The sequence below is a fragment of the Phocoena sinus genome, chromosome 3 (assembly GCF_008692025.1).
Source record: "Phocoena sinus isolate mPhoSin1 chromosome 3, mPhoSin1.pri, whole genome shotgun sequence".
Classification (NCBI taxonomy): domain Eukaryota; kingdom Metazoa; phylum Chordata; class Mammalia; order Artiodactyla; family Phocoenidae; genus Phocoena; species Phocoena sinus.
Window position 1 is genome coordinate 57,150,411 of NC_045765.1, and position 13,965 is coordinate 57,164,375.

Here is a 13,965-nt window from a genome sequence, read left to right on the forward strand (position 1 = left end):
ATTATGGTACTGTACCTGGAGTCAGAACTAGGTTCAAGACTAAGGCTTCTGTGGCTTTGGGCCACCTCTCTGAGCTTCATACATAGGGTGATCTCTAAGGGCATTTGTGGTTCTAGCCTTCCCAGGCTGTATGACTCTATTTCTCTGAAAAGTGAACCTGGACTAATGTCTGAATAGTTGGCAAGGGTTTAATATGCTATACCAGGGAGAGCAAATATGTAGCTTCTCTTCTATCTATTAACCATGACATACTCATTATATTTATCTCATCCCTGTCACGTGGAACCCAGTCATGACCTCAGACTTCTCAATCCAGTATAGTGCGCTAAGTAACCACTACCAGTGGATCACAGTTGAAATGTGTTTATCTTCCCTGTCTTCCCTCCCACTTCTAGTGCTTTAATCTAAAGCAAGGACTAGTGGTGACCAGGATACTACAGAAGTTAAGAGCATGGGTTCTTGGGTTCAGCTGCTTATATTCAAATCCTGCATCCACTGCTCCCTTTCTGTATGACCTTGGGAAAGTTACTTAACTTCTCTGGGCCTCAGTTTCCCTTTTTAGTAATATGGGGCATAACAGTAGTCATACTTCATAGGGTTGTAGAGAGGGTTAAATGAAATAATATGTATTAAAAAAAGTGCTTAGAACAGTGCCTGGCACATGTAACTCAAGAAATGTTGACTATTGTATTGATAATAGCCAGGATAAGAACTTGAAAGGCTGGTAGAGGAAAAATTCTTGGATTGATAGGGCTTGTGGTACCCTTTCAGTCTTCAAAGTAGTCAAATATTCATTCTGTTTCTGAGTGTGGATTGATCCTATTTAAAATTTCATTATTTATTTAGTAAAAGTTTAGGGCCTACTGTGTGCTATGCATCCAGCTGGGTGTCTAGGATATAACAGTGAACAAGTCCTTTTTAAAGTTCATAGCGTATGGGGGTGACAAACAAGTAAAAATGTAGTTACAGTTTTCTTAATAATTGCAGTAATTGGAGTTTGCCCAGGGTCTTTAGGGAGCACTGTGTGTACCGGCGGAGTCTTTTTGATGTTAGTGTTAAACCTGGGTGGGAAGAAACATACCTGAGTCCTCCAGATCTGGCTGGCCTCTTACCAGTGTTTCACAGGCAGTGGGCTCCTTGGGGAAGAGTTAGTACCTGTTCTAGCTGGTGGCACACCTCAGTGGCCTGCTCATGCTCCTTGGCATTCATTCAGTTACTCAGCTAACAGCCCAAAGCTTTTCCCACTGCTCCTTGAACTGCTGTCCCCCTTTCTCAGTCATAGCCTGTAGAGTTGCGGAGCAGAGATGTGAAGACAAATGAAGGAGCCCTGAATTTGCAGCTACACAGTAGTTAGATCTCTACAGAGTTGAGTGCCTTAGGAAAGCCTGAATGTGGGGCTTATTAGGGACTTGGAAAAGTTGATGAGTCCATCTCCCTGCCTAACTTAAGATATGGTAGGTCTGTATGACAACCGTGGTGATAGTATGGAATGTGGAGGGTGGGGGAGAAAAAATACCCTTGTGTGGCTGGGGGTGGGAGTTGGTGCTGTGACCCATCCTTTCTCCCACTGGTGTCTTGCAGCAAACAGCTATTGTGTGACGTGGTAATTGTGGCAGAAGATGTTGAGATAGAAGCCCACCGTGTGGTCCTGGCAGCCTGCAGCCCCTACTTCTGTGCGATGTTCACAGGTATGGTGAGGGGCAAACAATAACCCATGGTTGTGGGGCTGCAGCCCCACTGGGAGAATATTGAGGGTGGTGGCATGAGAGGGGGGAGGAAAGAAGGCTGTGACGCCCACCCTGCGGAGCTCCTGTGTGCCAGATTCTTTGCTTTGCACCGTGGAGATGCAAAGCACCATGACAGGCCCTCAGCTAGGCGAGTCAAGCATGCAGCCTCTATTGCAGTTAACTCTGTAGCATCATATAGTCTATGAATTCTCAGACTTTGTCATGCATCATAATCATGTCAGGGAGCTGGTTAGACATGCAGACTCTTGGCTTCATCCCCAGGCTTCTGAGCTATCATTTTGCAGATGGGGGACCCTGAGGCTGAGAGAAAGGAAGGGACTTGCCTGAGATCACACGGTGAATGAGTGGAACTTGGCTTCTGGATGCCTGGCCCAGGGCTGGCTGGCCTAGCTGGCCCACATCTTATTATTCCTTAGCTGTTCTTTCCAGGCAGGGACCTTGAGTCTCCTCTAACCTTTATAGGAATGTGGTAGAGTTGGCAGAATTGATGGTGGGGCTTGGGGTGGGGAGAGTAAGACAGAGGTATATTCACCATCTGCATTCAGTTTCAGTACCTTTGCCAACTTTCCAGGGAGTCCCTGTTTCCTGAACATGCCAAATAGCCTTGTCCAACTATTGCACATGTATTATTTCTAAGACTGAATTCCCTGAAACGCATGGGCTGAGCTTCTTGTCTGCAGTACCTCACAGCACCTCCCCTGAGCCAGGTGCAGGCAGTGCTGTATCCATCACTGCTGACTGAAAGCCAGCTGGATGAGGTCAGGTGTCTCTTCCACACACTTATCTGTACCCTGTGCTTCCTCTGAGTGTGGTCACTACCACTCTAAATGCTCATCTGTTTCCTGGGGTTTGAGGTGGTCATGCTCTGGGGTCTCATGTACCTGCTGCTTCTCACCCTGTATCAAATGTTGCCTCCTCTCTGACCACCTGAGCCGTAGTTCACCACTAGGTCTCTTTCTATTCCATAACCTGACTCTATTTTTTTCATAACATTTATCACTGTCTGAAAATCGTATTGGTTGGTTGTTTATATATTTTTTACCTGTGTCTCCTTACTGGAGTATCAGTTCCATGAAGACAGGGATCTTGTTAGATTTGTTTGTTTCTGTACCCTGAGTACCTGGTACATAATAGGACTAAAATATTGTTTTAATGAACAAAATGTCTCCTACCCTTGATTGTGAGCTTTGGGTGCTTGCGGATTATGTCTTATGTCTTGTCACTGTTGAATCCTTAGCGCCCACCCCAGGGCCTGATGTTTAGGAGACTGAATAAGTGAAGGTTAAATGAATGAATGTGGTGTTGCTAAGGATGGGTGAGTGCAGGCACATCTTTGCTGAATAGGCTCTTGCCCTTTTCCTGATATAGTGCAAAGCCTGTGCTGGGCAGGAGTGGTTCTTGGTGGGGCGGGGAGTACTTAGCACTTGGCGTTTGGAGAATTCCTCACATGTATGTCCCCCTTGGCTCATCATGTGAAGGACCTGGCCTCAACTTGGAGCAGTGCTTTTGCTAAGTGGACCAAGCCATACTTACCTCACTTTGAGCCTTGGGCCAGGAATGCCACAGTGAAGCCTGGAAAACCAGCTAATTTCACTACCTGGAAATTTTGAGCCACATTCTCTTTGGAGTAGCCTCAAACTCTAGTAGTAAGGTTTTTATTTCTTTTTTTGTCCTTGTCCTTCATCCGTCCCTTTCTTTTAAAATAATTTATCTTGTCTACAATAGTTATTTAGCTGCAACTTCAGTAGATAGTTCTGCCAGTCATTCTTCTCTGTTTGTGTGGTTTGGAAAGTCCAGTGTTGAGAGAGGAGTCTATTTGAATTACAATAAATTGTACTGTTGGCTCCACTTTTTGCTCATGAACTTGCCTCTGGGGGTAGTGGAAGTGCCTAGCAAAACAAGGTGATTTTAAAAAGGGAGAGAAAAGGTGCTTCTGGATCAGGTCTTGGATTCTGGTAATTGAAGGGAAGAGGGAATCAAGAGAAGAAAGCAGTCTAATATGTTGCCTAGCCCAAGCTTTCCACTGAATCTGGTTACCATCCATTCTTCCCTCCTTCCTTCCATCCAACCATTCATCCATCATCTGTCTGTCTGTGCATCCATCCACCCACCCACCTACCTGTCCATCTACTCATCCAAACACTATTCACATATGTTCATTGCAGAATAAAAATTAGAAAATGTGAGCAAGCAAAAAAAATACATGTAATACATTTACTCTTGTGATAGCTTATGGTTCTCTTTACTATTACTACTTATCTCATTACTTCCTCACTGTCTGATTTGCCTGGTCAGTCATAAACTTTATGAGGGTAAAAACTGTACCTTTTAAATTCACTGCTATGTCCCTGCTGCCTAGCGTGATCTTACGTACAGTAGGTGCTCAATGAAAATTTGCTTAATTGAACTTAGCGCTATATTGTCAATATATTTTCATGGCAATGAAATCACATCTACATCATTATTTTAATGGCCTCATAAGATTCCATCATATGTATCCGAATTGAAAATCCATTTCCTTATTGGTTGGAAATTATAGTTCTTTCTAATATTTTGCTATTGTAAATAATGCTAAAATGGGCATCCTTGCAACTTAGTCTTTACTTACATTCCTGATTATTTCCTTAGATCCCTAGAATAAAAAATACTTGGTTAAAGTGTGTGCACATTTTGAATTCTTGTGAGACACGTGCCTCAGTTCCACAACACTTAGAACAGTTGTACCAGCTTATGCTTCTATCGGCAGTACATCAGATTCATGTATTTCTGAGGCCCGTTGGTTTTGCTTAAACCTTGGTAAACAGGTACAAAAAAAAAAGTAACATGGCAAAATTTTGTTCTAATTATCAGGTTCAGCTTCAAAATGCATAAAATTAGTAATGAAAAGGCCCAGCTGACTCTTGTTGAGTCCATTTCTATCAGCATGTTTAAAGCCCCAAAGAAAAGGAAATACATGTGACTTTCTTCTGACTTGAGTAGTATGATTAAGATCTTTTACTGAGGCTTAAAGTGTTTTTATTTTTTTGTCCTCTGAGTTCATATTGCCCAAATGTCCTGTGATGGTTCCAAATACCAGCTCCACTCCTTGACCATATCCTTCCCAGAATAACTTGTAATAAGCGTGAAACTGAGGTCTGAGTGCCCACAGAAGAGTGTCCAAAGGCAGCCAACCTGTGAGAAGGTCTGGGATGGGCAGTCACCTGAGTTGCTCTCCACTCCTTCAGCATAGTGAGATTGGAGAGGCCAGAAGGGCTGGTCTTGTCCTCCTTTTCTCTGTGAGTATGGAATACTTAAAATTCCCCTTGATCCCATCCCCCCATCTAGCACCTCCATCCCAGGGGAAGATAAGTTCCCCAAAATAGCCCAGTCAGTTTTTTTTCCCTCCTTCTGTCATGCCCTTTTCTATGTGTTCTGTGTACTATAGTGTTTATACTCCATATGGATCCCTTCATGTCATCCAAAACTTTGAAAACAATCCCATTTTATGGTGTTAAAAGAACCAAGTTCTAAAGAATATGTGGACTAAGTGTCTTAGGCTCATCACATGGCTAAAAGACATTTGAACTCCATCCCAAAAGAAGCCCTGGAAGTGAGCTGTCCCATCTTCTGGCTCTGTTGTGCTACATGCAGCAGCTGATTAAATTGGCTTTGTTTTTTTATTTGTTTTTATTTTTCTATTTATTTAGGCTCCACTGGGTCTTCGTTGTGGCACGTGGGATCTTCGTTGTGGCATATGGATCTTTTAGTTGTGGCATGCAGACTTTTAGTTGTGACATGGGAACTTCTTAGTTGCAGCATGTGGACTCTTAGCTGCGGCATGTGAACTCTTAGTTGTGGCATGCATGCGGCATCTAGTTCCCCGAGTAGGGATTGAACCCGGGGCCCTTGCATTGGGAGTGCAGAGTCTTACCCACTGGACTACCAGGGAAGCCCCGGCTTTGTTTTTTTAAAGAAAAGTTACTGTCCAGTTTTTATTAGATGTAGGCTGATATTCAACTGGTGTCTTTGAACATATGGTGAACAGAAATAGGGAGGAGAGTCAGGAATGTGCTGGAGGTAAGAGGCAAGGGGCTTGGAATGTAAGCACCAACTAGCCTCAAGCAGAAAAATTAGGGCCTGGCCCTCTTACCTCCAGGCATGCACTCATCCCATAGAACCATTGTTTCACCCTTTCTTTATGCCTGACTCTGCCAGGCCCTGGCCTATGTCTGTGTTCTGAGTGTTTGTATGATGTATTGATGTTTTTGAAGATCTTTGCATAACATGCAGTTTAGCAAGACTTAATCCAAGGCAGTGGGGCAGGGAGGGAGGGAGCACTAGGGAGTAGAATCCTTTCTTTGTATAAAGAGGGCCTTGAGAGATTAGTCGGAGTAGATAGGGTCTGGTTTCCGAGGGTTTTGCCTCTAAGGAAATGGCGAGTTTTTCAGGAATTGATTTGGATGTAGTTCAACATAGGCCTCTGTAGTGTCTAGGAAAAGAGACCACTATTCAGACACCCACCAGCACCCATTAAGGTGCAACTGATTTGACCAAGATGATCTGCGGTAGACTTGTCTGGACTTGGAGTAGCTCAGCCTTGAAATTTAGATCATCATTGGAGAGGATCACTGGTAAGAAATGTTTTATGAATGTTCATAGAGGAGGTTTGGAGTTATTGATGCAGAGGCCTCTTTGCTAAGGATTAAACACAGGGGTGGTAATGCCACCTTGCATTGGGAGATGGTGTGGTGTCTTGGAAAGGGCTTTGGAGCCATCGTGACCTGACTCCAGCACCTGATCGGTTTGTAGGGAATTCACTTAACCTCTATGATCCTGTTTGCTTATTTATGAGACTGCAATAACAACAATAAAACAATAATAACAATAACCAGGGAACAGATACAGGTAAGGGAAATAAGGCACCCAATACAGAATACGTACTTAATAAACTTTACTCTTATTATGTGTAGAGCACATCATAGTTTACAGAGCTCATGTGGATGTGTGGGGTGGCTCTGATACCAGCCGCCCTGATGGTGGTTAGGGTTGATATGAAACATCTCTGTTTCATATCAGGAAGGCATTTCCTTCCTGACTTGGTGCTCCATGTGCCTCTAGCTGAGCAGAAAGACCTTTCCAAGTGGAGGAAGGATGAGATTCCAGGGAGGTTGAGTGCTGGGGTGATATCCATCATTGCAGCTCTGTTGAATCCTGCTGCCACAGTTCTCAGACTCTCATTATCTCCTTTGACTCTCACATAGCCTTGGCTTAAAGGCAGGGCCGGGAATGTCCTTACTTTACAGGAGACAGAGGTCAGCCTTTTGCAGTTAAATGGCATAGGCTGCTCACCTGCAGGAGGTTTAGCTGGGATTCAGGGACATGACAGGGTATTTCTTTTTCTCATGTGATGTTAACATGTGACATAGGTCTCAGCTTTAGCTAAATGAGTTGGCAACCCAGATATTAGGACTTAGACAGATGAAGGTTAGTGGTAAGAGAGTTTAATAACCATCTTAACAGCCATGCAGGATCACTGTGCAAAGGATAAGGACCTTCTGTTTTCTTTTTACCCAGATCATGAAATTAAATTAAAACAGTAAGGATTCAGCTGAGGAGTGAGGAAGAGTTCCATAACACAAGGCTTCCTGAATGCACTTTTTCTTGCCTTTGCCATACAGCTTTGTAGGGGTGGTTGGTGGTCTATGTCTGGTCCTTCAGAAAGACTTCACAGCCACTCTACCATTCCTTTCTCACTCTTGAGACTTCTTTGGCTGAATAATAGGGTTGGGTTTATATCAGTGACCTAGAGGATGAGCCAGTGATTTCATAGCCTTCCTAAGTCTTCTGTGATGGTAAAAGGTTTTCCCTCCTGGCTCCTCAAGATGCACCTCCTCCCTCCTGTTCCCCCTTGGGCAGTCTTCCACCTAAAAAGAGCTCTGTTGCGCATGTGGTGTGCTTGCTATGTCGAGAACCATGACTTGCTTTCCTGGGCTCTTTATGGTTCTTGGAGACTTCTAGGTGCAAGGTCTTAAAGTAGAGCCTGAGGATTTAAAGAAGTTCAAGACACAGACCCTTAGTCCAGGCTGCCATCATCTTTCACCTAATTTACTGCAGCAGCTTTCTAATTGGTCAACCTGCCTCCTATTTTGTTCCCTCACCCCCAACCCATTTTCTATGCTGTAGCTTTAGTGATCTTTCCAAAATAAAAAATATGATGTATCCCTTACTTGCTTAAAGTCTGTCAAGGGCTCCCCATTGCCCTTAGAATGAAGTCTAAACTTCTCAGCATGGCCCACAAGACCCTCAAGTGGTCCAGACCCTGCTTATATCTCCAGCTCCTCTCCCCCTTCCTCCTTTTTCATGCTGTGCTTCTGCCAGACTCAACTTCTTATGGTCCCAGAAGAGGTCATGTTCTTTCTTACCTCCGAACCTTTACATACACTACTCTATCTGCCTGGAATATTCTTCCCTCATACTCACTGCTCTTCTGAACAACCATGACTCCTCCAGATCTCATGTTAGATCAGTGGTTCTTAACCATTATGAATCAGTCTGATGAAAACAATGGATTCTTTCCACAAAAAATAGTAAATGTGTGCTCCTGTGTGCTCATCATTTTGCATACAATTCAGGGTATAGGCTTCCCTGCTTAAGAACCTTTTAAGCTGAACCTCCTTTTCTAGCATTTAACATACTTTGTAATTGTTGGTTTACTTATCCCTCTTTCTACTAGACTGAGCTCCATGAGGGCAGGGAACATGACTTGTTCACCACTGTGTCCTCTGGGCCTTGCCCATGGGGACTGTTTGATACATGTTTGTTGAGTGAATGAATGAACAAATATCTGCCCTTGAGTAGATCATGATCTGTCTGGAAGAACAGGATATGTTGTTAACAGAGGACAAAAGATGTGCAACAAACAGACATTTTCTTTTTTTTTCTTTCTTTAATTCAAGTATAGTTGCTGTACAATATTATATAAGTTACAGGCGTACAATATAGTGATTCACAATTTTTAAAGTTTATACTCCATTTATAGTTATTATAAAATATTGACTGGGCTTCCCTGATGGCGCAGTGGTTAAGCATACACCTGCCAGTGCAGGGGACATGGGTTCGAGCCCTGGTCCGGGAAGATCCCACATGCTACGGAGCAGCTAAGCCCGTGCGCCACAACCACTGAGCCTGTGCTCTAGGGCCCGCATGCTACAACTACTGAAGCCCACGTGCCCAGAGCCCGTGCTCTGCAACAAGAGAAGCCACTGCAATGAGAAGCCCGCACACCACACCAAAAGTAGCCCCTGCTTGTTGCAACTAGAGAAAGCCCACGCGCAGCAACAAAGACCCAATGCAGCCAAAATAAATAAATAAATACATAAATAAATAAAATATTGACTGTATTCCCTGTGTTGTACAATATATCCTTGTAGCTTATTTTATACCTAATAGTTTGTACCTCTTCATCTCCTACCCTATATTGCCCCTCCCCACTTCCTTCTCCGCAGTAGTAACCACTAGTTTGTTCTCTTTATCTGTGAGTCTGCTTCTTTTTTGTTGTATTCACTAATTTGTTATATGTTTTAGATTTCACATATAAGTGATGTCAAACAGAATTTGTCTTTGTCTGACTTATTTTGCTTATTATAATACCCTCCAAGTCCATCCATGTTGCTGCAAATGGCAAAATTTCATTCTTTTTAATGGCTGAGTAGTATTCCATTGTGTATATAAACCACATCTTCTTTATCTACTCATCTGTTGATTGACGCTTTGGTTGCTTCCATATCTTGGCAATTGTAAATAATGTTGCTGTGAACATTGAGATGCATGTATCTTTTCAAATTAGTGTTTTGGGTTTTGTTTTTTTTTTTTTTTTTTGATGTATACCAAGGAATGGAATTCCTGGGTCATATGGTAGTTCTATTTTTAGTTTTTTGAGAAACCTCCATACTGTTTTCCACAGTGGCTGCACCAATTTACATTCCCACCAACAGTGGTAGGAGGCTTCCCTTTTCTCCACATTCTCACCAGCATTTGTTATTTGTGTTCTTTTTGATGATAGCCATCCTGACAGGTGTGAGATGATACCTCATTGTGGTTTTGATTTGCATTTCACTGATGAATAGTGATGTTGAACATCTTTTCATGTGCCTGTTGGCCATCTGCATTTCCTCTTTTCTGAAAGTTCAGAGTCTGAAGTGGCTGGGCTGGGCCTCTTGAGAAAAACCAGCAGAACAGGTCTCTTGTGTTGACCTGGAATAGAGAAGGACTTATTGGGCTTATGTTCTGTTCTCTAGAAATATTTGTCAAAGTAGTGGAGGTGAGTGAAGTAGTAAGAATGACCAAGCCTTTGATGATTTCTCCCTCTTTAGAATTATCAGAGTCTGTGGATTTATGAGATGTCAAAAGAAAGCCTCTCTTCTTTCTTTCTTTCCCTGTACCAACAAATATTTTTTCAGTGCTTGTTATATGTCACGCACTTTGTTAGGTGTTGAGGACAAGATCCCATCTCTCTTCTTTCTTGCTTACTGGGTAATAAGTATAAGTTGGCTCAGAATTTGGACATAGGCTTTGTTTGGGAATACTTTTATCAAAGCCATTAGTTGGGGCCAGTTAAATTAGTTAAATTATAGAGGGATTTATTAGAAATGACATGAGGTCTAGAGTTAGGCCACGGTTCAGATCCCAGCCCTGCATCTTACTAGCTGTGTGCAAGTGCCTCTTGATATGCCAGTTCTATAATTTGTAAAATGGAAGTAATATCTAGTACCTCCTGGGGTCATTGCAAGGACTAGATGAAATAATGTGTGTAAACCCTGAGGGCCTGCATGTAGTAGCAACTATTATTACTGCCACTTTCAGGATTTGTTTAAACTGGTGTCTTAGTTTGGTGCAGTGATTTCTACTGCTTCATAGAGATATTAAATTGCATTTTATGAGTGCTTATGATTTATATAGGTCTCCTATTTCCTATAAGGTAAATTTCTCAGAAAATACATGTCTTTGAGGCCCTAGGTTTTCTTTCTTTTTTTTTTTTTTCATTTTTTCCATCCTTGTTGGAGTTTTAAGTACTTAATGTAGAAATTAGAAACTTTTGATTCACATAAAGAAGCAAGAAAAAAAATCTCCCAAAGTCCCACCATCTAGAAAACTGTGTCTTAATGTTTTTTGGACATTTGAGACTGATGAAAATGATTTGTTCATCCCCTCAGAAAATCAAACTTTTGCCCACATATACAAATGTTTTCATGCAATTTCAGGAGTTTCCATTTGTTTACCCCCAAGTTATAAAACCCTAAGCAGACTCCCAAGCTCTAATTCCATAGAGAGAAAGCAATCAGGCCAGGCTCTGATTTCACACTCACTAAGGGCTTCTGAGTCTCTTGGTTCTTGCAGTCAGGTTGCTGGTTGCTCATTTTTCTAAGGTCCAAGTTTTTTTTTTTATTATTTAATTTATTTATATATTTATTTATTTCTTGGGTGTTGGGTCTTCGTTGCTGCGCGTGGGCTTTCTCTAGTTGCGGTGAGCGGGGGCTACTCTTGGTTGCCATGTGCGGACTTTTCATTGCAGTGACTTCTCTTGTAGAGGAGCACGGGCTCTAGAGCGCAGGCTCAGTAGTTGAGGTGCACGGGCTTAGTTGCCCCGCCGCATGGGGCATCTTCCCGGATCAGGGCTCGAGCCCGCATCCTCTGCGTTGGCAGGCGGATTCTTAACCACTGCGTCATCAGGGAAGTCCCTTTAAGGTCCAAGTTCTTAAACTAATAATTGGCTATCTTTGATGATCTTTTGCAATATAATTACCAACTGGACCTTTATTTGTGAATGTCTTAGTAGCTGTTTGGAGAGATGAATTTAACTTCTGATTTCCTTGCGTGTATGTTCTTTTTTTTTTTTTTCTTCTTTTTTGTGGTACGCGGGCCTCTCACTGTTGTGGCCTCTCCCGTTGCGGACCACAGGCTCCGGACGCGCAGGCTCAGTGACCATGGCTCACGGGCCTAGCTGCTCCACGGCATGTGGGATCTTCCCGGACCGGGGTACAAACCTGTGTCCCCTGCATCGGCAGGCGGACTCTCAACCACTGCACCACCAGGGAAACCCGCGTGTATGTTCTTGTTTGTTTTAGAGTAAATTCAAGAAAAGATTGTGAGAGCCTGTTTTATAGGTAGAGGAGAAGCCCACCGTCTTTTCCTGTTTCCTCTTTGCCTCTTCGTCCTGTCTCAGGGCTCTTTGTGCTGAAGACTTTTCACTGGCTTCTACTACAGTCAGAGAGAAGAGAGAACCAACTGGAGGTCTCTGGGCTACCTGATCCGGCAGCAGTGGGAGCCAGCAACGTCTGGAATAGGTCCCCCGCCCCCACCTTTCCTCCCTGTTCAGAGTCATTCATATCTAGAACTGTGTCAGGGTGGGAACTGGGGATTGGTGGAGGAATCATGTGCAGTCCATGCAGCTTGGAGGTGGGCGTCTGCAGCCCACATGCTGTACTGTACTTTATTTCTTGGCTCCAGTGCACAGATTCCACAGAGAGAAAACAACTGCCCAGGCTCAGTTTTCACACTCACATAAGGACTTCTGAATCCCTGTTTCTAGTAGTCATGTTGCCCTTCATTTCAGTCTACAAAGACACATGTCTTGCCTGTCTTTTCCTTCTGAAATCAGCAGCCCTTGTTGAAGGAGCCTGGCTCTAGATAGAACTGTGCACTGTATAGAGAGGGCAGGCTGAAGTCAGGGGCCTCGGGACTGCACATGTGGTGTCACTGCTGCCCTAGTTCACAGGCCTCTGTCTTCTCTTTTTTGGATTATTGTCAGGGCCTCCCATCTGTTCTCCCTGCCTCTGATCCAGCTTCCACCAGTACATCCAAAATTTCATTCAAAGACACCCATCTGTTGATGTCATTCCCTCATTTAAAACCTTTCAGTGGTGCTACTCTTAGGATAAAGTGCAAACTCATTTGCATGGTTTGCCGGGCTCTGCAAGTCCTGGCCCCTGTCTGCCTCTCCAGCCTCCTTCCTCTCACTGTCACCCCATGTACCAGCCGTGCTGCCCTCTCACTGTTCCCCACATTTATACTTTTGACACTTTTCTGTCTTTGCACTGATGATTCCTGCATCCAGCTCGTCCTTCCTCACCTCTGCTGCATGAGGAATACCCAGCTCAAATGTGACCTCCTATTAGGATGCCTTCCTGGATTCCCCAGACAGCGTTTGTTGCTCTATCATCTGCATTCTTGGGATTCAATACACCATAGTGATTACAAGTGTGGGGCTCTAGAGTCAGACTCCCTGCTTTCAATCCCAGCCTGGCCCCTTCCTAGATGTATGACTGTAGGCAAAATGAATTACCTACACTCCTGTGCCTCAGTTTCTTCATCTGTAATATGGGGATGATATTAATAACACTCATAGGTTGTTGATTAAAATAGGCAACAGTTTAAAGTGCTTAGCACAGTGCTTGGCCAGAGTTAGCACTCAATAATTGTTTTTTTAAGAAATTGTTGTTCTACTGGTACTTTGCATATACCTCTATTAAGCTCTTATCATCTCATATATTTTTATATATATGCCCTACTAGAACAGGTGCTCCTTCTTGAGGACAGGTGCATATCTCATTCACTTTCCCTGGCCCCCGTGTACAAGTTTGTAGTAACTTGGTTGAATGCTTTATCACGTATAGATTTGCCTTCAGAGTGGAAATGGGCAACAGATAGAGTGGGGAATGCTTGAAATTGAGTTTGTGGATGATCACAGACCCAGAGTTGTTGTGACCTTGATGTCAGCTGGTCTATCTTCTTCTGTGCCTGAGCCCTTCTGCTGCCTCCGGGAACACAGACAGTGCTTTTATGTTGCCAAGACAGGGCAGGAGGCCATGTGAAAGTTAAGCACACCCTAGGCACCAAGTTCATGTCCATTTTGTTTTTGTTTTGAACTGTAGGTGACATGTCTGAGAGTAAAGCCAAGAAGATAGAAATCAAGGATGTGGATGGGCAGACCCTGAGTAAGCTGATTGACTACATCTATACGGCCGAGATTGAGGTGACTGAAGAGAACGTCCAGGTAAACTCAGCTCCAACTAATAGCTCAGTGTATTGTATATTCAGGGCCCACTGTTTTACATCATCATTTCATTTAACCCTCACAACAACTCAGTTGGTAACTGGAGAGGAAACTGAAGCTCCAGAGAGAGTAGGTGACTTGCCCTGGGTCACATGGCCAGGGTGAATGACCGTCAAACTCCTGCCT

The 13,965-nt window shown here is 43.5% G+C and overlaps 1 protein-coding gene across 2 annotated transcripts in view; it reads left to right on the forward strand.

The window, feature by feature from the left end:
• The window catches only part of KLHL3 (kelch like family member 3), a 119,069-nt gene that overhangs the window by 26,659 nt on the left and 78,445 nt on the right, over positions 1 to 13,965 (forward strand). The window contains exons 3-4 of one of the 2 annotated variants that reach the window (XM_032629102.1): positions 1,582 to 1,688; positions 13,658 to 13,779. In XM_032629102.1, the coding sequence (XP_032484993.1) occupies positions 1,582 to 1,688; positions 13,658 to 13,779 (229 nt within the window). The remainder of the gene's footprint in view (positions 1 to 1,581; positions 1,689 to 13,657; positions 13,780 to 13,965) is intronic. The other variant, XM_032629103.1, reaches the window with a different exon arrangement.